The 25,890-nt window shown below is 53.5% G+C and overlaps 1 protein-coding gene across 1 annotated transcript; it reads left to right on the forward strand.

Annotated features, from left to right (window-relative positions):
• The first annotated feature begins 676 nt into the window (after nucleotides 1–676).
• Nucleotides 677–25,890, forward strand: TTC22 (tetratricopeptide repeat domain 22). The gene is made up of 7 exons (XM_061411828.1): nucleotides 677–1,396; nucleotides 17,747–17,802; nucleotides 17,995–18,110; nucleotides 18,727–18,845; nucleotides 20,605–20,766; nucleotides 23,114–23,266; nucleotides 23,815–25,890. The coding sequence occupies exons 1-7, from the start codon at nucleotides 830–832 to the stop codon at nucleotides 24,349–24,351; spliced, it is 1,710 nt and encodes a 569-aa protein (XP_061267812.1). The 5' UTR covers nucleotides 677–829; the 3' UTR covers nucleotides 24,352–25,890.

Consider the following 25,890-nt stretch of genomic DNA (forward strand, 5'->3'; position numbering starts at 1 on the left):
TATCGGAGTGAGTTGCCATGCCCTCCTCCAGGGGATCTTCCCGAACTAGGGATCGAACCTGCATCTCCTCCGACTCCTGCATTGCAGGCAGATTCTTTACCTCTGAGCCACAAGGGAAGCCCCATTCACACGGTATCAGGGATTAAAAGCAGCACAGGAATCCCTGTCTTTCCACTGGGGCCCCACTGCAGGGCAGAGAGGAGGCAGAGAAATCCCAAGTGGGGAGGCCTGATGAATAACAGCTAAGGAAGATCTGCAGAAGGGGACAGGTAAAGCAAACACTGAGGAGCGTGGAGGAACTGGGACAGCTACAGGAGTGAGGGCAGCTTTGGTGCCGACTGGAAGGGCCAGGCCTGACTAGGTGAACTCACGCAGGGTGGAGGAGTGCTCACGGAGGAAGGGACTGGCTTGGGGTTCAGCAGACTGGGTTCCAGGCCTGCTTGGGCACACCCAGTTCTGTGACCTGGGCAAGTACTTTTCTCGTCTGAGCTTCACTTTTTCTCATCTGCTGAGCAGAGAAAGTAAAAGCACACCTTTTGCCAGGTACTGGGCGTTACACGCCCCGCATTTGGCACTACATCAGTGTATCAGGCACACCTGGTTGTGCAATGCAGGCGTCTAAAAGCCGCTGAGCAGCGAAAGCGGAAACACCCACAGGGCGCTCCTGAGTGGCTCTGACCCACCCACCGGCGGGCGGCGCCGGGGATGGGAGGTGGCTGTGCCCCAGGCTTCTGCGCGCTGACCCGCGCCTCCCGCGCCGGGCTCGCTAGAGGGGCGCCCCCCTCCACTGCAGCCTTGGGGGCCAGGCCCGGGGAGCCGCCGGGCAGCCATGGCGGAGCCCGAGGTCGCGGCCGAGGACCTGGACGCCCTCATCGACGACCTGGACTACCTCCCGGGCCACTTCCACCTGGAGATGCAGCTGAACTTCGAGCCGCGCTCGCCGGTCTCGCTCCGCGCCCGGGACCTGAAGCTGCAGCGGGAGGGACTGCGGCAGGAGCTGGAGCTGGCATCCGCTCCGCAGCGCCCCGCCGTGCGCCACCTCCTGGCAGCCTTCGCCTTCTACCTGGAGGAGCTGGACGAGGCCCGCGAGCGCTTCCTCGAGGTGGCCCGCGAGGATCCGGGTAACCTCAATGCCTGGGCCAATCTGGCGCACGTGTACGGGCGGCTGGGGCAGGAGGAAGAGGAGGAGGCGTGCGCCGGGCAGCTGGCCAGCCTCATGGGCCTGGCGGGGGACCGCGGGGCAGCCGAGGACCCCCAGCTCCGCGCCGCGCGCTGCCTGGCGGAGCAGGGCTACGCGCACGGCTTCGACGTGGGCTGCGCCAGCCCGGAGGAGCGAGCTCGCGTGCTGGAGGCTGGCATCGCGCTCTACGACAAGGCGCTGGGCTACGCGCAGCAGGTAGGTGACGTCTCTAGGTTGGGAGGGCTGGCTGGGGTCGCGGCCCCTAACGTCCACAGGGACGCCCATGGCCCCACACTCTCCCCTGGCCCCGGCCCGCTGGCTTCCGGAACACCATTCCAGTGTGCCTCTCCCGTCTTGAGTCCCAGACTGGGCTTGTAGCTTTTCTCTGCTGGACTAGGGAGTGGACCCACATCCCAGCCGGTTAGCCTGCCTAGGTTTCTTTGCTGGCAGTACCGCAAACTCAGCACACCAACTCACCCCTGTCATCTTGTTCCTCCAAGTACCTATCCCTGCATCTGTGTGCACCCACCTCGCTATAAGGCACAGCTATGCATCCTGCCAGAAACTGGCAGCATTCTTGACTCCTTTCTCCTCCTCACCCACCATCTCCATCCACTCAGACCCCAGATTCCGTCCATCCCACCTCCTCATATACCCGTGGCCTATCCACTCCTCTAATGCCTCCCTCCGCCAGCCCATCCGACATCATTCCCTGCCTGTACCAATATGGTTGCCATCATCCTGCCTGGGTTTCTGCCCTGACCCTTCTGCCCCAACCCTGCTGCCAGTGTTCATGTTGCTCAACCTTTCTGGTCACATCCCTCAGCCGCTTACAACGCCCAGTGACTCCCCACTGCCTAGCAGATAAGTCTCAGGCTCTCTGGTGGGCACTGGAGAGCCTCTGTGATCTTGCTGTCTGCCTTCCCTCTTCCATGTTCCCCCTTCCAGCCAAGCTTTTGCCCTTGCTTCCTGTGGGCCAGGTCTCCTTACAGTCCACCTTGGCATTTCTTCGGCCTCTCTCTGAAGTGCCCTTTGCTCCACCCTTGCCTGGAAGGTTCTCCTTGCTCTCAGACATCCCCTCCACTGACTTCACCAGGCTGGGTTAGGACATCCTTGGGGCTCCTACAATGTTGCTCACACTGTCCGTTTACAAGTCTGTCTCCCCAGCTCAACCTTGAGGTTTTGAGAGTAGAGATGTCTGTCTGTAAACTCAGTACCTGGCATGGTACCTGGACACAGCAGCGCTTTCTTGAGTGAATGTCCGTGTGGCGTAGGCCTGGCACTAAACAGACAAATCCTGGGTATATGAGTTACCCATTGTTGTATAACAAACACCCTTTGAAATTTAGCAGCTTGAAAACAACAAGCACTGATGGTCTCAGAGTGTGTGTGCTCAAGAACCTAGGCATGGTTCAGTAGGTGCCTCTAGGCTGCAGTCTCATCTGAAGGCTTGCTCAGCCTGGGGGAGCTGAGGGGATCTCCTTCCAAGTTCACACACTTGGCTGTTGGCAGAATTCAATTCCTCACTGGCTATTGGTCAGAGACCTCCCACAGGTCCTTCTCTCATGGATATCCCATCAGTTTTCCCTTCATTAGAAGCAAGTCATTAGGTCCAGCCCCCATGCAAAGAGAAGGGGTTACACAGGGACATGAATACCAGGTGATGAGGATCACTGGGGGCCATCCCAAAGGCTGTTTGCATTAGATGGCTGACACTGATATAGAGGGCCTTATCCTTCTGTTACAGAAGAGGAAACCACAGTTCAGAGAGGTACTGTGACTTTTCCTTGAAGGCATAGCACAGGCAGGATTGAGTTGGTAATGATGACTTTTTTTTTTTTATCATGGTTTAGGTTTGTGATAGTTAAATGACAACAAGCTTTCACATGAGTAGGATGGCTGCATTCACAAGGCCTCTGCACACCCCCTTGGAACATTTTCCACCAAAGCTTGAGAGGAAATGTGGAGTTAAGACCTCAGGGAGTGCTATGTGGGAGGCACGGGCTTGACTTAAGGGGAGTAGCGCAGGGTGGAGGTTAAGACGGTAGGCGCTGAGTCAGACAATCCAGGTCCCAATCGAGTCCTTCATGCTCTCACCTCTAATTGGTCCTTAGCATCACTGGGCTTCCCATTCTATGAAGTGGGGATAATAATGGCGCTTGTATCCTAGGATTCCTCATCTGTAAAATGGAGACATCATCATTTGGTAGATGTCATAACTAAGAGCTGATGTTTGGAAAGCACCTAGAATAGAGCTTGCACAGGGACAGCAGGATCACAGACGACCCCAGATCTGTTTTAAAGCCTGAGTCTGAGGCCCTGAATGTCAGCTGCTCTCCAGGGAAGACTTGGCCAGCTCGGTATATGTTGACTGTGGTCACAGTCTCAGAATGGGGCCTGAAGAGCCCTGGACTGGGGACCAGGAGGCCTGGGTTCTCATCTCAGCTGCAGCCACCCACCTTGGGGCCTTCTCCTGTCTGGGCTGCAGTTTCCCCACTGCGAAAGGGGAGTGGAAAGGGGGCACTGGATGGTCTCCAAGGTTCCTTCCTGCTCTCAGGAGGGGGCTCACTGGAGGAAGGCTTCCCGGAGGAAGTGGGGAGGGAGGCAGTGGTTTGGGCATAGAAATGGAATAAAGGCTGACTCCTCCCTCCCTGCTGCTGGTCTGCCCCACCATGGTGTGTTCACACCCTCCTCTTTAGGGACCGCCAGAGAGAATGGCAATCGGGGCCCTGCCCAATGCTTCAGGGAGGGAACTAATGTCTTCAGGTGGGAGGTGGCCTCCAGGCCCTGTGCCATATCCTTGTGCCTGGCCCAGTGGCAGCTCCTCAGGTCTGCACAGAGTGGCTGTGGTCAGCCCCCATCAATCCCAGGAGACAGCTGGGGATTTGGAGCCCTCCCTCCATTTCATCATCTGAGGATTAGGAGAGATCATGCTTATAAATAGGCTTTCCAGGTGGCTCTAGTGGTAAAGAACCCACCTTCCAATGCAGGAGACATAAGAGACACCGGTTCCATCCCTGGGTCAGGAAGATCCCCTGGAGGAGGGCATGGTAACCCACTCCAATATTCTTGCCTGGAGAATCTCATGGACAGAGGAGTCTGGTGGGCTACAGTCCAAAGGTTTGCAAAGAGTCGGACACGACTGAAGCAACTTAACACGCACGCATGCGTGTGCTTATAAACTATCTACACAGAGCAGATGCTCAAGAAATAGTCACAATCAGGAAGACCATGATGATTTTGTAGTCAGAGCAGAAGGCTTGAGTTAAAGCACCCAGCTCTTATTATTTTGCTGTGTGACTTTGGACAAGTCACTTTTCATCTCTGGCCTCATGTCTGCTTTATAAACATTAAACAATAGTTTACTGTAATTATCCAATCAAATCGTGGGGTAAAGGTGCCCGTAAACTGGTAAATTATGGGCAAGTCTGAGAGACACATGCTCAGCATAACATTTATTGAGCACCTACTGTGTGCCAGGCCCTATCTTTAAGAACTCCTGCCTTTCAGAAGCTCATGGACAAAGGGAGGAGCAAACATTTGTTCCTTCATTAACTAGACCTCTTGGAGTCCCATCTCTAGGGGAGTGGTGCAAAGGGATGAGTCAGATGTGCCTATGACTGGCTGAGGTCACAGATATTTATTGCATAGCCTGTGCCAGGTGACAATCATCTCTTAGCTCTGTACACCAGTTCAGTTCAGTTGCTCAGTCGTGTCCGACTTTTGTGACCCCATGGACTGCAGCATGCCAGGCCTCCCTGTCCATTGCCAACTCCCAGAGTTTATTCAAATTCATGCCCATTGAGTCAGTGATGCCATCCACCCATCTCATCTTCTGTCGTCCCCTTCTCCCCCTGCCTTCAATATTTCCCAGCATCAGGGTCTTTTCAAATGAGTCAGTTCTTTGCATCAGGTGGCCAAAATATTGGAGTTTCAGCCTCTGCATCAGTCCTTCCAATGAGTATTCAGGACTGATTTCCTTTAGGATGGACTGGTTGGGTCTCTGGGTCCAATGAGTATTCAGGACTGATTTCCTTTAGGATGGACTGGTTGGGTCCCTGGGTCCAAGGGACTCTCAAGAGTCTTCTCTAACACCACAGTTCAAAAGCATTAGTTCTTCAGCACTCAGCTTTCTTTATAGTCCAACTCTCACATCCATACATGACTACTGGAAAAACCATAGCTTTGACTAGATGGACCTTTGTTGACAAAGTAATGTCTCTGCTTTTTAGTATGCTGTCTAGGTTGGTCATAACTTTCCTTCCAAGGAGCAAGCGTCTTTTAATTTCATGGCTGCAGTCACCATCTGCAGTGATTTTGGAGCCCAAGAAAATAAAGTCTGTCACTGTTTCCATTGTTTCCCCATCTATTTGCGATGAAGTGATGGGACCAGATGCCATGATCTTAGTTTTCTGAATGCTGAGTTTTAAGCCAACTTTTTCACTCTCCTCTTTCACTTCCATCAAGAGGCTCTCTAGTTCTTCTTGGCTTTCTGCCATAAGGGTGGTGTCATCTGCATATCTGAGGTTATTGATATTTCTTCTGGCAATCTTGATTCCAGTTTGTGCTTCCTCCAGCCCAGCATTTCTCATGATGTACTCTGCGTAAAAGTTAAATAAGCAGGGTGACAATATACAGCCTTGATGTACTGCTTTCCCTATTTGGAACCAGTCTGGACGTGTTGGTCCAAGTCCAGTTCTAACTGTTGCTTCCTGACCTGCATACAGATTTCTCAAGGGGCAGGTCAGGTGATCTGGTATTTCCATCTCTGTACACCAGAGTCCATAGTTTCTGAACCAAAAACAGGACACTGCCCCGCACCCCCCCCCCAGAGGATTACAAGGGAAATCCACTTTGGGGACATCAAGACCTGTGTTGGAATCAACGGGGACCTGGCAAGTTGAGGTCCTGGGCATAGAGTGACAATAACTGAGCTTCAGAGAGGGCGCAGTTCCTTTCAGTACAGGTGACTGGGGGAGGCTTCAGGAAGAAGCAGGAGTGTCCTGGCAGGAATCTGGGGCGGGCGGGGGGGGGCACTCCTGGCAGGGGCGTGGTATGTGCAAAGGTCCTTTGGTGACAGCTGAACTGGAGCACCGGGTGAGGCCTGGAAAGAGGGTGGCTGAAAGCTTCCCAGGGGGAGGAGAGTGTGGCCCTGCTGATATGGACTCTGAAGCCTGATTCCTGCCCTCCTCAGCTGCATTTCCTGTCCCCGCCCTCCCCTTGGCTGCCATGCTTGTGGGAGGTTAGTTCCCAGACCAGAGATTGAACCCAGAGCCCCTGCAGAAAAAGCACCAAGTCCTAACCCCTGGACAGCCAGGGAATCCCTACTCTTACTTCCCAGGGACTCTAAACTACTCATACTTCTCCAAACATGCTGTGCTATTTCACACCTCCCAAAGCAGGAACTGTTCTCTTTGCCTAGAAAGCAAGCTCCATTCATCAAAACCCAGCTCAAATTTCACCTCTATGTTGAAGCCTTCCTTCGTACAATGCACACTTTCACACAATAATTAATATTCATGAATATTCTGCTTGAATATTCAGCATATTCAGCATGCAGAAGAATATTCTTCTCCGGGTGCCTTGCGGATTTCATCTTAGTCTTCACAAGATCCCTCTGATCCCATTCTACAGGTGTGGGAACTGAGGCATAGCAAGTCTAAGTAACCTGCCCAAGACTACAGAGCTAGTAAGGGGCAGTTGGGTTCACGCCACTCTGTCTGATTCCAAAGCCTTTGCTCTTTCTGGAGAGGTTGGAGAAGTGGGGTGCAATAAGGATAGTGCAGATAGCCAGTGGGGTGGGGAGGGGAGCCCCCCGCCAGGGCTGCCTCCTGGAAACCTAGGGTTGCCATGTGTGCAGGTGGGGGGTAGGCAGGATGAGAGCAGAGGTGAAGTCAGCACTGGGCTGGTGAAGAAGCGGGGACAGTGGAGCAGCAGCTGAGGAACCCATCACTGAGAGGGTTGCCACCCACAGGAGCCGTGACGGGGGGTCCAACCTGCCCAGTACAGCGGCTCTAAGAGGTTCCTCATCCTGAGGGGGCTGGGACTATCCCAGGCAGGGAGGAGACCCCCAGACCTCAAAGAATAAAGGTCAGCCAAAGAATCAATGACAGCTGCTCATCTGCTAACTAAAATTACAAGAGAAAACGTTATAAAAGTTAGTAATTCAGCCCATAATCCAAAAACAAGCAGCGTATCTGTGTGCGAGTGGGTGTCTATGACTTCCCTCTCAGCCCTTCGTTCCCTCTCTTTCCTCATCTTCAAGTTACAAAAATATGATGAGGCAGATTGTTTTATCCATCATTCCTCCCCCGTCAGCCCTCCACACAGTCCTAGATGGTTTCTTGGTGGAGTCTTGAGGCTGAGAGGTATTAAGAGCAAACCCTTTGGAGTTAGACAGATAGAGTTTAAATTCTTCCTCCTTTACCAGGTGGTTAAGGGCAAGTCACTTCACTTCTCTGAGCCTCAGTTTCCTTATCTGCAAGCTGGGATTCTAACATCATCTCACAGGGTTGCTGTGAGGAGTAAGAAAGAGACTACCCAGGGCTCCAGGTGGAGTGCAGATCACGGTGGGGCCCAGCCCCTTGCCTGCCCGCCCCATCCAGGGCCCCCACGGCCCTGGGCTTTGCTCCACAGGAGAGCTGTTCTCAGCCTCTGACTCATCACCAAGCAGTTTCTCTCTTGCCCCCAAGAGGGTGAGCCTTCTGTCTCTATCTGCCTCCCAGCGTCTGGCACAGGGTTGGACCTAAGAGGAATTTGTGACTGTTGATAAATTTAATTTGGTTTTTTAGTCTTAAAATTCCTATTATTTTTCTAAAATAAGGTAACAAACTTATTTTTCTCTGGAAACAAAATCTCTGTCCCAAGCTGACTCGGTTATGTGAGTTCCTCTCCCTTTTCCTAGAATATTGGTGGCTTCACACACTCACCCACATGCACATACACACGCTCATGCAGATCTTTCATCCCTGCTTCTGGACCAGGGCTGGCTCTGGGTGTAATAGGAACCAGCGCGGAGCTGAGTTTTACGTTCATTAGCACATTTCATTTTAGCACATCAAACCTCACACACACACTGCTGCTGGGTGCTGTGATTCTCTGTCGCACAGAGGACAGAACAGGCTCAAGGTGACACACAGGCCATCCAGATTTCACCTCGCCAGCTGGGGCGAGCAGGACGGAGCCGGTGCTGGGAGGCCCAACAGCCAGCCTAACAAACAAAGGTGTGGGCATTCCACACTGTCGCCGCACCCAGCGGGTTGGGACCTAGCAGGAAGGGCCAAGAGGTCACTGCTGGTCAACATCCAGGGTCCCTGGTATGCACACACCCACACACACATACACACACACACCCCTCTGCCACCATCAGGAAGACGCACACACACACACACACACCCCCCTCTGCCACCATCAGGGAGGCGCACACACACACACACAGACCCCTCTGCCACCATCAGAGAGTCACACACACACACACACCCCTCTGCCACCATGAGGAAGACGCACACACACACACACACACACCCTGCCACCATCAGGGAGGCACACGCACACACACACACACACACACACACACCCCTCTTCTACCATCAGGGAGGCACACACACACACACCCCTCTGCCACCATCAGGGAGGCACACACACACACACACACCCCTCTGCTGCCATCAGGGAGATACACACACACACCTCTGCCACCATCAGGAAGACGCACACACACACACACACCCCCCTCTGCTGCCATCAGGGAGATACACACACACACCTCTGCCACCATCAGGAAGACGCACACACACACACACACACACACACACACACACCTCTGCCACCATCGGAGGCACACACACACACACACCCCTCTGCCACCATCAGGAAGACGCACAACACACACACACACCTCTGCCACCATCGGAGGCACACACACACACACACTCCTCTGCCACCATCAGGAAGACGCACACACACACACACACACCCTGCCACCATCAGGGAGGCGCACACACACACACACACCCCTCTTCCACCATCAGGGAGGCACACACACACCCCCGCCTCTGCCGCCATCAGGGAGATACACACACACACCTCTGCCACCATCACGGAGGCACACACACACACCCTCCTCTGCCGCCATCAGGGAGGCACACACACACACACCCCTCTGACACCATCAGGGAGGTGCACACACACACACACACACACACACACACCCCTCTGCTGCCATCAGGGAGGCACACACACACACACCCCTCTGACACCATCAGGGAGGCGCACACACACACACACCTCTGCCACCATCGGAGGCACACACACACACACACCCCTCTGCCACCATCAGGAAGACGCACACACACACACACACACACACCCTGCCACCATCAGGAAGACGCACACACACACACACACCCCCTGCCACCATCAGGGAGGCGCACACACACACACACACACACCCCTCTTCCACCATCAGGGAGGCACACACACACCCCCGCCTCTGCCGCCATCAGGGAGGCCAGGACCAGAGAACTCCTCAAGGAGCTGCCCTCTCAATAGATTTCTTCTCCCCACACCCCTGTCTCCCCCAGCCTCCCTTCCCACTCTCCCAGTCATCCCCGCAGCAATGCAGCTGCCCAAGACCCTGGCGACTGGGCCCACTGTGCACACAGAGGCACTGCTGGGATCCCACAGTCTGCCAGCTGCAGGACACCCTGAGTGACCTGGGCTGGCTGTGCAACCTCTCTAAGTGTCTGTGTCTCCCTCTGTGAAATGGAGACAGTGGTACCAGCCTGACGGGGGGTGTGGGAGGAGGTAACGGGGTCGCAGAGGGAAGGCCAGCCCCAGCAAGCCTGGCTGGATGTGGCCTGCTCATCCTCAACCCCTGATGGGGCAGCCAAGACTCCTTCTAAGTGAGCACCCACCCTCCTCTCTGCCTCCTCAGGCTTCCTCCTGCCCCTGAGCTTGCCCTAAACTCTGCCCAGAGCCAGCTTTGGGAAAAGAACAATGAAATTGGGAGAAGACCCCACTGGGAGCCAGGGCTCAGGATTTGGGTTCCTGGCTTAGCCCTGCCTGAGTGGCTGTGCGAGGTAGGAAAGTCGACCTCCATCAGTGGACTGAAGTGGTGGCCGGGCTGATTTCAGGGACAGGAAGGGCTTTGAGAGCAAGAGGTGGGGGAAGAAACAAACCTCCTGGCAGAAGAAAACACATAAACACACAGAGGGGGAGGAAACCACAGCTTGGGGAACGTCAGGAATGGTGCTTTGAGGACTTCAGAGTTGATCTCCAACTTTTGAGATCATGGGCAGGGTTTCTCCTCCCACGGTGCTTGCAAACACACAGGCACACGCGTGCACACGCACACACACACACATATACATACATTCATGGCTCCACAAATCTGAGTGATTTGATTTGGTTCCGCTAGAAAAGGAGCTGGATGACTGACACTGGACAATGAGCTAGAGACTGTGCACCCGTGTGCTCTTCACAGATTATCTCACTTGCACCTCCTAGAAATGCTGGGGAATCAGAACTGTTATTAACGCCATTCTACAGATGAGCAAACTGAGGCTCCAGGATGTGTAGGAACTTGCTCAAGGGCACACAGTCATAAGTGGCTGGCTGGAAATGGACTCAGGTCTCTCCGACACAAAGCCTTGGCTGAGGGACAGTTTTCCCGAGCTCTGGCCCCAGCCTTCTAATGGCCTCGGTGCCATAACAGCACTTTCTGAGTTTGCTGCTGGCTTCATTCCCTCTGTTTCTGGCCATCTTGAAAACTGGTTCTCCCCTCCTCATTGTTATAGGACCCCAGAGCCAAAGCTGCCTTTAGCATCTTCTGACCCAACTGCCTTCTTTATAGGAGGAAAGACAGAAGTGTGTTAAGGGCGCACACAGCCCAGACTCACAGGAGGAGCTGAGAAAATGCAGGCATCACTGTTATTACCACAGAGGGCAGGAGACTTCGTCAGATCCACCCAGCGCCAGAGTCGGGTTTGGACCTGGGACTAGACAGAGCCCCTTTTCTCTAGGGACCAGGGACTAGAGAAATGGCTCTGGATCTAGGACCAGAAAGGGGGTGACGATGGGGAGCTACCGTCCATCTGCTCTGATCTTAAAATCCATGAAGACCATGCAGGGAACCCAGTCAGGGCTGAACAGGTAGCTCACCTCCGTGGCTCAGCACCCAGCCCCCAGCCCCCTCTGCCCAGTCACGCTGGACCACTCTCACCCACACACCTGTGAGAGGTAAGACCAGTGGATCATCCCTGCTTGTAGACGTGGAAACTGAGGCCCAGGCTGGGCCAGTAGGCTTTCCAGGAACTCTGGGGGAGGTAGAGGCAGTGGGGGGCGACTCCCATCCCAGCCCTCTGTTTACCCCCACTGAGGCAGGAGCTGGGTGAGTAGGAACCTCACCTGCCCTGCCTTTCTGGGGCAGGCCCCCATGGGAGCCAGGTGGGGTGGGGTGGGGCTCCGCGTGCGGAGCCCAGAGGCTTGCTCTGTGTCATCACTGAGGACATTCCAGTTGAGCAGGAAGAGCTTATTTCTGAGGCCTTCCACCTGGTGACTTTTATTTCTGCAGCATCAGCCTCCACAGGGTCCGTGTGATGAGGTGGAAAAAACAGGGGCGCTGGAGGGAGGCAGATCTGAACTTGAATCCTGGTACTTTCCCCCTGACCTGTGGGGCTGGCTGCAGCTCTTCTCGTAGTCTCTCTCTCCTCACCAGTAAAAGGAGGAGGATGTGTTCCACCTTCTCAGTCTGCTTTGCAGGTTCAGGGCCACAGTGCACGGAAGTGCCCAGTGGACAGTCAATGGTCGAGAAATATTCATTCTCTTTCCTCCTCCTCATTGCCCCTCCCTTGAAAGAGAATTAGTCAGCTCTCAGGAACTGACTCTGAAACACAGATTACAAAGTCCTCAGGGGCAAAGTTTGAACTGCAAGGCAGACATTTTCCTTCAGAATCAATGGTCACAAAGAACTGAACGCAACTGAGCACACGTGCACACACACAGAGCCTGTGCACACACACAGAGCCTGTGCAGACACATGTAGATTAATAAGCCATTGGCATATTAAGAGAGCTTCTGCTGAAATCCCCTAAAGTAGCTAAAGTGAAAGTCGCTCAGTCGCGTCCGACTCTGCAACCCCATGGACTGTACAGAATTCTGAAGTGGGTAGCCTTGCCCTTCTCCAGGGGATTTTCCCAACCCAGGGATCGAACCCAGGTGTCCCGCATTGCAGGCGGATTCTTTACCAGCTGAGCCCATTTCCTTCTTTGAGGGTCACCTTTTGAAGTAAACGGACTAGCCATCTGAGACCCATCCTTGTATCTGCCAAGTTAGCACACACCTGCTCTGTAGGGTCTCATCCTAACCCTGATATTCACTATAGGTTCTGCCAGATCACCCACCTTTGTCGATTACCCACCCAGCTGTGGCAGCGTGGATCTTCAGGCTACCCTGTGGATCACAACTGCTGATCCTTCGGCTCTGTTAAAAAGAGATACGTTGGCCTGCCATTTTCCCTCCGCTCTCCACAGTGCGAGAGTCTCGTACAGTGTTTCTATCAAGTTCCCAGGTGATGCTGATGCTACTGTCACGAGACCCCACTTTGAGAACCACTCATCTGGGGTAGTTTGGAGAAGGCAATGGCACCCCACTCCAGTGTTCTTGCCTGGAGAATCCCAGGGACAGGGGAGCCTGGTGGGCTGCCGTCTATAGGGTCGCACAGAGTCAGACACGACTGAAGGGACTTAGCAGCAGCAGCAGCAGCATCTGGAGTAGTTAGGTGCAGGGACTCTGGGGCTAAGCTGCTGGGTTCCCAGGTCTGCTACCGTCTAGCAGGGCCACTTAGGGCCACAGGTGCCTCTTCTGTAAAATTGGGATAATTGTATAATTCTTGATAACCCATGTAAATTATGTGCCTCGTTTATAGTAAGTGCTCAATAAAATGCACTTTTATTCATATAGCAAAAAAACCAGCATTTCCAGGTTTCAGTCCAGGCTGTCACACTAGTCGTGTGTCTTTGAGGACATCATCTTACCTCAGTGTTCCCATATGTACTAACAGGGTGATGATGACCCACTTTACATTCCACACAGGGCTTTCTGAGGATCACTTGGCATCTGCAATGAGTGCACTTTGTAAACGGTAAGCACCATACAGAGTTGCAGCGAGGTGTTGGGGGTAACAACAGGAATTTGAAGAGGGAGACCTGGCATGAAATATCAGGAGACTCCGCCTCTGTGAGCCCATCTCTAAAGTGAGGGAAATATTGGCGAGGGCCTCAGCGGAGCTGGGAAACGTCCTGAGAACCCTTGCCTGTGCCTCACTCTCACCCTCAGCTAGTACCAGGATCTACCCAGCTACTGCAGGGCAGCGCTGGAGCTGGGGCCCTGCTGCATCCCCTCCCACAGGTCTGCCACGGAGCAGCCACCAAACTTGAGCCCGTACAGCTTGAAGCCTGGGCGGACTCTCCCACTGGCCAGCACCCCCTGTAGACCCTGGAGCCCCCAGCTCATGGGGTTCTGATGAGGATGAACAACAGAAAGGGTGGGGTGTCCTGCCCCAGCTCACCCGGGGCGGCCCTCAGTCAACATTCTTCTCCTGGCAGAGGTCCTGTCAGCCCCCTCCCAGGGGGCTGCCTCCAAATATATTGCCTCTGGGAGCCATCAACTCTGGAAGTGAATTCCTTGCAGCCATCAGAGGTTTCACAGCAACTTCATTCTCCAGGAGAGAGGAAGAACACCCCCTCCCTTCTTCAGGAGGGGAGGCGGGGGGCAGTCAGAGGCCTGTTTAATTTAATTTAACGCACCATGGCTTGCCAGGTTGCCCTTGGTAACAGCTTCAGCTGCTGCTTCAGTTACAACCAGAAGGATTTTTAAAGAGACAGCTCATTTTAGGACCAGAATTGCACAGCAGAGTGAATGGTCTCTCTCTGTACTAGGGATGGAAGGTTGGAACCCAAGCACAGGGAGGCCTCAAGCCAGGCCTGTTTATACCATTAACTCCACTTCTAATTTGCAACCCTATAAGTCCTCCTTCAAATGGTACCTTAAGTGGGATCTGAGGAGGGGCTCCATTTGGAATTTATCAGAGAGATGTCACTCAGCTAGCTACTTCTCTGAAGATCAGTTTTAGTCTTCAAGTAGAAGGGAAGAGAGTTAACATTCAGGAGTTGCCCCGGCAATTCAGGCAGTCTGCCACTAGATGGTAGTATTGCTTACTTAGTGCAAACGATTACCAGGCTTAAAGACTATCAGAATGGTGGTGAAACCACTGGGTTTCAAGTCTTGATAGTAAACCAGTGTGTCACCCTGAGCAAGCTGCTTCACCTTTGTGGTCTCAGGGATATAATAACGGGATAGATCAAAACAACTGAGTGCTGTTGACGGGCATTGGGGCTAGAACTATGAAGGCATGAGTTTATGTCCCAACTCTGTCATTTATTAACTGTGTGATTTGGACACATAACTTAATTTCTTGCATCTTGAATACCAAACAAGAGGGTGGCTATGACCCAGGCAGAGCCTGAGAATAGCACATTGCTCTTCAACCTTGGGAACCTGTGGACCCTACGGGGCGTCTGAAGCCCCAGGAGCACAGTGGTGGTGGTGGGGCTGTTAGAAAGTGGGTAAGGCAGAATGACTGTATGCCAGAGCCTGAGACCTCAACGCTCCATCTAGAAGTGAAATAGGGCAAAGAAGCCTCCCAGACACTCCTAACCCTGCACGTCTCTAACCCAAACCAGGAGAAAGGGGGCAGATATTTATGGATATTTGTGGAAGGCTGGGCACTGCCTCACAGTGCCCTTTTGCAGATAGGGATATAGCCTCTAAGGGGTAACACATCCACCCAGGGCCACCCTCCTCTTGTGGCCAGGCCTGTTAGCCACTGAGCCTCTGCTCTGGGCACTGCAGCCCTCTCCTTGTCTAGTACAACTGCTGTCTCTATGGTCATGTTTCCTTGTCAGGAGCCTCAAAAGGGGAGCGGGTTCTGTGTCTCCCCACCATGACTCAGCCTAGCCAACCTCAAAGTGGGCATGAAACCAGAGGTCATGGGATCATACCCACAGGCAGCCAGGGAGCCTGAAGCACACATGCTTTGGTCCTTCATGTGGACAGGTGCTGACCTTGTGCCAAGGTCCTTGGCCAGCTTGGCCTATGAACCTGAGTCCCCTTCCCATGTCCCAGGTCCTATGTAGGTACAGCAGGTTAAGTTTATCCAGCAGCCTATCCCAGCTTTTTGCTTTGGTCAGTGTTCTCCACTGAGCTCTCATGGATGCCCCTTAATCCTTAGACCTGCCGCTCTCCCTTCCAGACAGCCCTGTTCCCAGCCAAAACCCCCATACACATATTCCCACATAAGTAACAGGGTAACTTTCCAAGGTGATGTGGATGTAAAAACACATGGGATCCTGGTACTCCCCAGCTCAAACCTTTGCTATGGCTCCCCATTGCCTTGCAGATGACTTCTAGGTTCTGAGCCTGGCATTCAGGGGCCCCTCCTGATGTGCCCCTGCTGGCTCCTCCCTTCGCCCCTTATAACTGGGATGCTGGTCACTTCAGGCTGCATGCAGCCCCTGACACACCTGCTCACTCATCTCTGAGCTTGTGCACAAATGTGCCCTCCATCTGATGTCCTCTCTCGCTGTATCCACCTTGGTGGTTCCTACTTGTCCCTGAGAATCCTGCTCCAGCATGCCCTCCTTTGGAAGCCTTGGGGGTCCCCCTGGATCATATAGGAAACGTCCTCCCACAGCCCCTGGTATTCCTTCTGCTCATTGTGTCTTAGTCTGGCTTTCCCACCAGACCTGGCTTGGGCCTGGGCTCACACCTCTCTCCTATGAGCAGTCACACAGCTCACTGGGATTTACTCACAGGTCCCCCTTCCTCTCTTCCTCTGAACAGGCCACCCCAGAACAGCCACAGCCTAAGTTGCCAGCATTAGCTCCCCACTGCCTCCATTCTTACTCACTGTGCTTCATGCTCCTCAACTGCTCACACATGTCCAGGCTGAGCCTCCATCTGAAATGCCCTTGTGCCCCACCCCACCCTCTGAAATACCACTCCAATTCAAGACCCACCTTACAGCCCACCCTGTGTGTGTGTGTGTGTGTGTGTGTGTGGTGTGTGTGGTGTGTGTGTTAGTCACTCAGTCGCGTTCAACTCTTTGCGATTCCATGGACTATAGCTGGTCAGGCTCATCTGGCCATGGAATTCTCCAGGCAAGAACACCGGAATGGGTTGCTATTCGCTTCTCCAGGGGATCTTCCCAATCCAGGATTGAACCTGGGTCTCCGGCATTGCAGGCAGATTCTTTACTATCTGAGCCCTCTGTGAGACCTTCTGAGTCTTCTGACTGGAAATGGCATCCCCCTCCTGCTCCATTTGTCTAGATCCACCTCTTGGTCTTGATCAAACTCTGCTTCATATTATAGCTATTGGTAAGCCAGTGTGATGAGAGGAGCAAGGGCTTTGGAGACTAACAAATGGGGTTCAAATTCCAGCTCTGACACTTGCATGCTGTGTGACCTTGGGCAAGTCATTCTACCTCTCTGAGCCTCAATCTGTGCCTTGGTAAAGTGGGAGTGATGCCTACCTCTTAGGGTTGTGAGATTGAGATGATGGGTGTCAGATCCTGGCACATGGCAGGTGCCCCTTCAAGCCCTATTATTCATGCCTGAGTCTGTCTTCCCAGGCAGGTTGTGATCCATCCAGGGTGTGGGTCCCATTCAGTGCCACAGCCCATAAGCACCCAACACAGGGCCTCACACCACAGATACCCAGAAATGCTGGCTTGACTGAAGACTTGGTTCTGACTACTGAGGGTGGGGGGTGGAGGCATAATGGGACCCTAAGCTGAGAAGGCCATGGTGGGTGGGGGGTGGGGAGTGCAGAATGGAGCCTGGAAATCAACCACGGGAGATGAATCTGGAGGGAGGGGCCAGAGCCTGAGGCAGAGCTGCTGATATGCACTGGGGGTTTTATTGGTTTTCATTAAAATTCCTTCCAGAGGCAGGAGCAGCTACTCCCATAAATAACGGCATAAATATTTTATCTGGTGCCCAAGTCAGTCTAAATGCACAGCAAAGTTGGCAAGAATAATAATGGGAAATAAGTTTGGTGGGTTGGGGGGGGGGCTTCCTGGGCTTCAGCTGAACTCACTCACATGCCCAAAGGGGCTTCTCAGGAAGGTGGAAGGCGAGAGATGGGGCCAAAGAGGAGATGCAGGTAGATGGCGGGGAAGAGAGAAGGTGACCAGTGGAGTATGGGCCTTGCGGTGGGGGGATCAGGAGCCTAGGGGAGGGGAGGGGAGGAAATGGATCCCGTCCCTGCTCTGTGATGGGCCCCTTGCTTGGGGCATTCACTCAGGTCATCTTGTCAAATTCTCTGTGGTCAGAGAAGTGAAGTGACTTGCCCAGGCTCACCCAGCCAGCCAGTGGCAGAACCAGGCAGGATTATGATCAAGAGTGTACTTGCTGCTTCTTTGGGTTCAGGGAAAGCATGGGACTCTATGAACAATGTCCCCAGTGCCTCAATAGCAGCAGCACAAGCCATTCTCTGCTTCCCTAGATCCCAATGGAGGAGAAAAGGGGCTGGTACTTCACCATGGCAACGCTCTTCATCAGGTCAGGCTGGGGGTGGGGATGGGATGGTGGGGAGGGACGAGGGGGAAAAGTGGGGCCTGGAACCCAGGGGGGAAATCTCCATGGCAAGGGTGCTCCAAGTTCCCCTCCCTGCCACTACCCTGGGGAGGACTCGAGGCAACCTGGGAACCACTGGGAGGGTCCTGATCAGCCACATCCCCTTCTCGGGCACAGGTTAGATGGCATATTCCTGGAGCTGGGCAGCAAGGAGCAGAAGAGGCTGCCAGCCTTCAACCGCACACTGGCCCTGCTGCAGCAAGTCCTCAAGTCCTCAGACCCCCACCCCCGAGGTCGGGCTCATGGGGGCGGCAGCGGGGAGTGGGAAGGGGTTGGGCTCTCCCTACACGCATCAGCAGCCCTGCCAGTCTTGTCACTGTCCCCGCCTCTCAGTTCTGGTTCTCTCCCCCTCAGCCTGTCCCCTCCACTCCCTGTTCCCCTCAAGGAGCTCACACCCAGCGAATATGCGCCTGCACATCACTCCAAGGGTACGTGTCCAGGCCTGTCTGCAACCCAGAGTGTGAGAGACAGAGCTCTCCCCATTTCAGCCTCTTATCCCCGTTTTGTGGTGGGGGAATGAAGGCCCTTCTGGAGACGGGAGGGAGGGGTCACTGTCACACAGGGACCAGAGCTGGGGGAGAGCTGGGGTCAGACAGCAGAAGGCACCCTCCGTGAGGGCCCCTAGGGGATGTAGAAAACACAAAACAAGCACTGGAATCGTTCCCCCTTCACTCGCAAGTCCCCTCTGCCCTCCTTTGTTTCTCTTTCTCTCTGGGTGGCCCGAAGTGATTTCTGCCCCTGCCCCTGACCTTGTCCTCCCAGGGCTGACACCTGGGTGGTGCTGGCCCCTGCCTGCTCTCCCCTTCCCCACATGCTACTCCCTGAGACGCCTCTCCCCCCGCCCCCCAGCTCTGGCCTGGTGCTACCTTGGAATGCTGCTGGAGAGGAAGGACACCTTCTCCACCACGCCCATGGGTGTCCATGACTGCGGGTTTTCGGGAACCGATCCCCTGGACTGCTTTGGCAAGGTATGTGCCCCTGGTTACAATCACCCTCCAAACCTGGACAAAGCCTGACACCCCAGCCTCCTCTCCCTGGAACCAACTGCTTCTCCGGGTTTCTCCCTACCTCCCCGCCCTGCTCAGGAAGTGCCCTTACACCACACCTTTCTCTCCATCCCAAACAAAAGCAAAGTGAGTCAGACCCTCCCAACACCTGGTCTGCTGCTGCTAAGTCGCTTCAGTTGTGTCTGGCTCTGTGCGACCCCATAGACGGTGGCCCACCAGGCTCCCCCGTCCCTGGGATTCTCCAGGCAAGAACACTGGAGTGGGTTGCCATTTCCTTCTCCAATGCACGAAAGTGGAAAGTGAAAGTGAAGTCGCTCAGAAGTGTCTGACTCTTAGCGACCCCACGGACTGCAGCCTACCGGGCTCCTCCATCCATGGGATTTTCCAGGCAAGAGTACTGGAGTCGGGTGCCATTGCCTTCTCCGACACCTGGTCTGGCCTACCCCATTTTCCAGGCCTATCTTCTAAGCTAGTTGCAATTTTCTAATGCTTTGGCTTCCTGGTGCAAAGAATTGACTCATTGGAAAAGACCCTGATGCTGGGAAAGATTGAAGGCAGGAGGGGAAGGGGACGACAGAGAATGAGATGGTTGGATGGCATCACTAACTCGATGGACATGAGTTTGAGCAAGCTCCGGGAGTTGGTGATGGACAGGGAAGCCTGGCATGCTGCAGTCCATGCGGTCACAAAGAGTCAGACACAACTGAGCAACTGAACTGAACTGAACCCTCAGGCTTTTCCCCTTTGCAGCCCCATGGCACAGTGGAGAGAAAATGAGCTTGGCACAGTGTGGATGCCAGCTCTGCTCACAGGCCCTGTGACCCTAAAACAAGTCACTTCCATCCCTGAACCTCCTTATATGTTGATTATGTGATCTGTCCACCTTCTAGGATATTTAGAGGTTCAAAGAAGGTAGTGGATGAAACTGTCTACCGTAAACTTTAAAGTGCTGTTCAAGCCTTATTCTTGATACCTTGTTTCGGTGGCAATTTTCGCACTGAGCTCAGTTTTTTAAGATTTTCCTGGAGGACAGGGACCCTGTGATTCTCATCCCCCTGTACAGTCAGCATGATGCCCTGGGGCAGGTCACAGTGTTGGCTGATGGGTGATGAGCAGTTTCTTGGTGAGAGATCTCAGAACAGAGTGGAGCATAAACTCTAGTTCACGTGTGCTCCAAGAATTGTGTCTGATTTAACACACTGCCTTTGACCCTCCTTGGGAACCTACTCTGTGCCAAGCACAGAGGCGGAGAGATGGGGCCCTTGCCCTGCAGGAGTTCACTGTCTCAGGGGCAGCAACAAACACAAGGCAGGAGCTGTCGGTAACTGTACTAGGATTGGGGCAAGTGCTGTGGCCCGGGTAGAAACATTGTGTGAGTTTGGGGGATGTAGAGGCTGATTCTGGCCCCTCTTCCCACCTGTCCTGGAAAAATGAGGGAGCACACATTGATATGTCTGAGTGAGAGGGGTTGACCTGGGGTCTGGAGGGATTCACCGGACATGTCCATGAAAATGGCAGAGAGCATGGCAGTGAGTTAGGCTCTTGGGAGTTGAGTGTCAATGAGTTGTACCCCAAAGTGTTGGGCCCCATGATATGATTGCACTTAGAGCTGGAAGGTGGATGAAAATTTTGGGGTGATATGGCCCTACTGAGAGATGACATTCCAGTTCTAGCAAACAGCCAGACAGATGGTTTGCTCTAACCCTTGTCTCTTACTCAGGCCATCGAGATTGCCAAGGACCAACTTCCCATCCTTAATCGCCTAGCCAAAATCTTCCACTTCCTTGGAAAGCAGGACATGGCCATTGGCACCTGCAACATGGCCCTGGACGTCCTACGAGATCCAGAGCTCAACTGGCAGGCATACTGCACGAGGGCCAAGGTGAGTCAGCCTGCAGCTCTGCCTCATTCTGCCATTGAGAATCAGAGAGCAAGGGCCAAGGCTCCGTGGCCAGAGCCCAGAGGTCAGGGCGCCTTCATGGTAGAAGGGCGCTTAGGTGTCATCAAGGCTCGCAGTTTGTGTTCTCTAAGATTATCAAGGTAGAGAATGAAGGAGCTTACCACCCACTGCTCATCCCTTTTACAATGACCTGGCCAGCTACCTACCAGCCCCCTCTCTGATTAGCACCTCGGGCAGTCAGACTGACCTGGGTAGAATTCTGGCCTCTCCATTTATCACTGTGGGACCTGGGACAAGTGAGCCACTTACCGCTCCAAACCTACATTCCCAAACCTGGAAGATACGGATCATAACATCTGTGTTAACAGGTTGTCAGAAGACTAAGTGAGGTCACATCTAAAGCAGATGCCAGGAGTATGGGAGGTGCTCGTAGAAGGCAGAGGGTATACTGGAGGAAATCTAATGTCGTAAAGCACAGCTCTGGCTCTCAACACAGCTAGCCTTGGTTCAAATCCCACATCATCACTTACACTCTTGCCTAAATTCCGAGCCCCACTTTCTTCATCTATAAACAGGCTGAAGGTAATTGTACCTGCCTCACAGAGTTGTTATGAGGCTTAAATTAGATTCTGTGTTTAAAACTCAGTACTGAGCACATAGTAAGAGTTCATAAGTGGTTGATTACTATTATTAGGTATATTTTTAACTGGCTCACTGTCTCTTAAGGCAGTCCACTATGGTCATTCAGCTCCGCAGATTACTAATTTAACCAAGAGCTGCCTGCCTCTGGCTTCCCCACACTGGTCTCAGATCTGCCCTCAGGAGTCCCCACAGAATGCACTGCTTGGGGGCAGAGATCTGGACCTCTGAGTTTACTTTGCTCCAGGCTAAACAGCCTTCTCTATTACCTTTCATGGGACATGAGGGCAAATCTGCTCCCTGGGTCTTGGTCCTGATGACATAATCATGTTGCCAGCAGTTACTAGTTAGGGTCTCTGCCTAGAAGGCTCTTCTCCCAGATGTCCCATTGGCTTCCTCCCTCACTTCACTGAGGGCTTGAAAAGGTAGCTGCTAGCAGCCATCCTCCTGAAAATGTCAGCCTCTCACCAGCACATCGTGTCCTCCTGTGCTGGTTTATTTTTTCTTCTTAGCATTTATCATTCCCTAACATACTATTTTCTGGTTTATGTTTATTTCTCTCCCCCCACCCTCCAGGTAAAATACATGCTCCACGAGGGCAGGGAATTTGCCATTTTGCTCTCAACTATATATCCTAGAACAGTACCTGGCACATAGCAGGCTCCTGACGATCTTTTGAATGAGTGAATAAACTGAGCACCCACCATAGCTAGGTCCCGGCTAGAACATGTTCTCTCCATTGTCACGGTAACTCTCCAAGGAAGATCTTAGTGTACTGATTTTTCAGATGTGGAAAATGAGGCTCACAGAGGTCATGTAAATGAAGAGGAGGAAGGGCTGGAATTCAGCCAAGTTCAACTGGCTCCAAAGCCAAAGATTCCCACCCCCACCCCACCCCCACCTTAAAGCTACCTTAGAACCAGAGCCTACTGATGGCTATAAAGTATTAATACCTTCAATGACAACAACCCCTTTTTCTTACTTGCTCTTTCTCCACCTCTTCCCTACCTCTCCCGAACCTCTAGATTTTCTAAATGCTCCAAACAGATGTGGGGGGAAAAGGAGGAAGTGGTGATGAAAGCAAGGGTCTAGAATCATTTGTAATTTGATGCTTGTAAGCTGGGGCCACCTGCCATTCTTCCCACACTACTTGCTTACACAGACCCTCACAAAATCGGTGCTGCCATCCCATCTCAAATAACTCCCTCCCCTAGTCAGCTGTATCCCATCACCTGTTTATTTTTTCATTGTACTCGTCGCCACTTGAAGTGGTACCGTTTACTTGTTTATGATCATCATCCCTACTAGAATGTTAAGTTCTGCCAGGGCAGGGACTTCATCTGTCTTATCACCACTGCACTCTAGTACCTAGCACAGGGCCTGGTATATGGTGGGCACTCAGGACGTATTTGTTGAATGAATGAGTGAGAGAATGAATGAATGGCTCTTACTTCATCCAACCCCCTTTATTGCACAGAGAGGGGAACTAATGCCCAGAAAGAGGCTGGTCCAAGCTGGCACAGGACCAGGATCTAGCACTTCTGAGTCCCAGTCTCAGGGGCTTTCAACTGCACCACAGAAACTCCCTGAGTTGCTGTCGAGGAAAAAAACACAGGCTTTATTGACAACAGCAAGGAGGGCAGGGGTCCTGGCTTGGAGCATCTTCCCTCAGCTGACTCTCTCTGGGCAGATCCACATCAGAGCCTACCTGCACGACCTGGAGCGAGGCAAGCTGGGGCTTGGGGGCATGCCTGACAGGAACCACCTGGCCTGCGCCAAGGCGGACCTCGAGGAAGTGGTCAAGGTGTGCCCAGGCCTCAAGACCTACCTGGACATCGGCCAGGTAAGGCAGCCTCTTGGCTTGGGCAGTCAATGGCTTACTAAACAAAAACTATTAACTCTATGTCACGCCAGGGCACTGAGGACACAGAAGCATATGGGGGCATCCTTGTGCCTGATAACCTGCCTGTAGTACCTGCCTCCTACAGCTACAGGGAGGGTTATAGGTGGTGATGCACCAGTAGCATTCAGAACAGGGCCCAGTTCTTTCTAAGAGCTCGGAAAGCGTGGGCCATTATTCTGATTCCTTCTGTGCCCAGGGAATAATCACCGAGAGATTACAATATCTTTTGTGAGAGAAAACTGCGGCCCTGAGAGGGTCCCGCTCAAGGTTATATGGCCGAGATTCGTGGGGCTGGAGCTGGAATCAGAGAGAGCACTGTCTCCTTCTCTAGGAGAGGGAGACCAAACTTCGCGATGAATAATTGTTGAAGGCGGGGAGGGTGGGAATGAATGCATGGAATTTTTAAAACAGTAAGTAGTGAGACTGGAATGAAGGGGGAGCAGCGAGAGAGCCGGGGAGGAAGGCTCACGCCGCCGCCCCCACCCCAGGTCTACTACTACATGGGCGTGGACGCCGTGCAGGAGCTGCTGGCGGTGGACGAGGCGGCGCTGAACCAGGCGCTGGTCTTCCTGGCCAAGGCCGGCGAGTCGGAGCTGGGCGCCACGCTGCCAGAGCTGCAGCTGCTGCGCGGCAAGTGCCTGCGCATCAAGGGCGAGGAGGCCAACGCGGCGGCTTGCTTCAAGCGCGCCGTGGAGCTGGACGACGCGGGCTGCAGCCACGCCGAGGGCTTCGGCTGCCTGCTCGAGGCGCTGCTGGCGCAGTGGAGCCAGGCGCAGCTCAGCGACGGCGAGGTGGGCCGAGAGGTGGACGTGTGGCTGCGGCGCGCCCAGGACAAGTACCCGGCGGCGCGCCTGCGGCAGGAGCTGCAGCGCGTGTGGCGCGCGCACACGGACGAGGTGCTGGGGCTGGCCCGGGCCTTGGTGGCCCAGGGACGGCCGGCGCTGGTGCGGCTGCTCTTCGAGACCATGGAGCGCAAGGGCGAGGGCGCGAGCTCCCTGCGGGACCGCCGCGCGTTCTCCGTCTGAGGGTCCCTGAGTCTTCCCCCTCTCCCCACCGCTCGGAGATGGTTGGACCTGGTCCAGGCGCTGGAAACCGGCTCGCTGTGCCATAGGCTGGCGGGTAAGTGGAGCCCATCAGACTCTTCCGGGAGTTGGAATGGGGACCTTGAGACACAAGGACAGTTGGACGTGTACACGGAGGCAAAAGAGCCTGATCCAGGAGAACAAGGGAGGCTGGGGGCAGACGCGAGGGGCCAGTGGGAAACTGCCAATGGGAAGGCCCAAATTGTGCAAATATGCAGAAAAGTAACATGGCGTCTCCCAAGAGATGCAGAAGATAATTGCCTCCATTTGGGCAGGTGCTCTAGTACCCAGGAGCCTGTTACTGGACTCCCGTGAGCCACGCTCTATCCTTATAATAAGGCCTCCTCTACCGGAGTAGGTCTCAGGTCTGGCACTGGGAGAAGTCGTGGCTAGAGCAGAGGGCACAGCTGCCAGATAAGGGCAGGGCCGCAGCCTACACCTGGCTGCTCAGCGCTCTTTCCTGCCCTCTTAGCAGTCTTCCAGCAGGCCTCATTCTTGGCCAACTTGGTCTGAAAGACCCTCAAACTCCCTGAAATAAGGCCCATTGGTAGAATCTTCCCTTGACTTCTCTATTCTTTGGGGAATGTAAGGGCCCCACTCAAGGAAGTGCCCCCTGTGCCCAGTCTCAAACCTTCTACCAGACACTGAAGAAAATCTTGGAATTTTACACTCTTGAAATCGAAGTTATAGAATCATAGATGTAGAATTTTATTGTCAAAGACTTCAGCTTTGATTGTTAGCAAATCTGGGAACCATCAAGCTAGATTCTTATGGTCTTACTAACAAGAGCTGCTGCTGCTGCTGTCATTTCAGTCGTGTCCGACTCTGTGCGACCCCATAGATGGCAGCCCACCAGGCTCCCCCATCCCTGGGATTCTCCAGGCAAGAACCCTGGAGTGGGTTGCCATTTCCTTCTGCAGTGCATAAAAGTGAAAAGTGAAAGTGAAGTTGCTCAGTCAAGTCAGACTCTTCGAAACCCCATGGAGTGCAGCCTACCAGGCTCCTCTGCCCATAGAATTCTCCAGGCAAGAGTACTGGAGTGGGTTGCCATTGCTAATTTAACTTAAAACTCTAAAAAACCAAGTTCTTTCCAGACTGCAAGACTGTTGGTTGTATGTAATCGAAGTGGCAAGACACCCCACCCCCACACCGGTCCATAATGGTTTGTGATTTATTTTGCATTTCCTTCCCCCACTTAAAAAAAAAAAAGTTTTACTCACTGCTTCACTCATTTTCCTGACACTTAGACAGTACCAGGGGTAGGCCAGCACCCCTGCCTTAGTTCTCATGTCCCCAGTGATAGATGCAGAACAGACTGAGAAGTGTGGTCCCTAGAGATCTCTCTTTCTGGGAAGACTGAGAGCCCTGGAAGGGAAGAGGCTTGCTCAGAGTCACACTCCCTAGCCTCCTCATCCTGTCCCTCCAACTTACTTACAGCATTCTTCAGGTTTGGAAAACTACTAATAAACTGATAACACTGAA

The sequence above is a fragment of the Bos javanicus genome, chromosome 3 (genome assembly GCF_032452875.1).
Source record: "Bos javanicus breed banteng chromosome 3, ARS-OSU_banteng_1.0, whole genome shotgun sequence".
Taxonomy (NCBI): domain Eukaryota; kingdom Metazoa; phylum Chordata; class Mammalia; order Artiodactyla; family Bovidae; genus Bos; species Bos javanicus.

Excerpts from the sequence above, each read along its gene's own strand:
- TTC22 (XM_061411828.1), top strand. The coding sequence starts at position 830 with ATGGCGGAGCCCGAGGTCGCGGCCGAGGACCTGGACGCCCTCATCGAC. Across the intron at positions 1,397-17,746 it reads CGCTGGGCTACGCGCAGCAG|ATCCCAATGGAGGAGAAAAG; the intron begins GTAGGTGACGTC and ends CTGCTTCCCTAG. Across the intron at positions 18,111-18,726 it reads CTCAGACCCCCACCCCCGAG|CTCTGGCCTGGTGCTACCTT; the intron begins GTCGGGCTCATG and ends CCCGCCCCCCAG.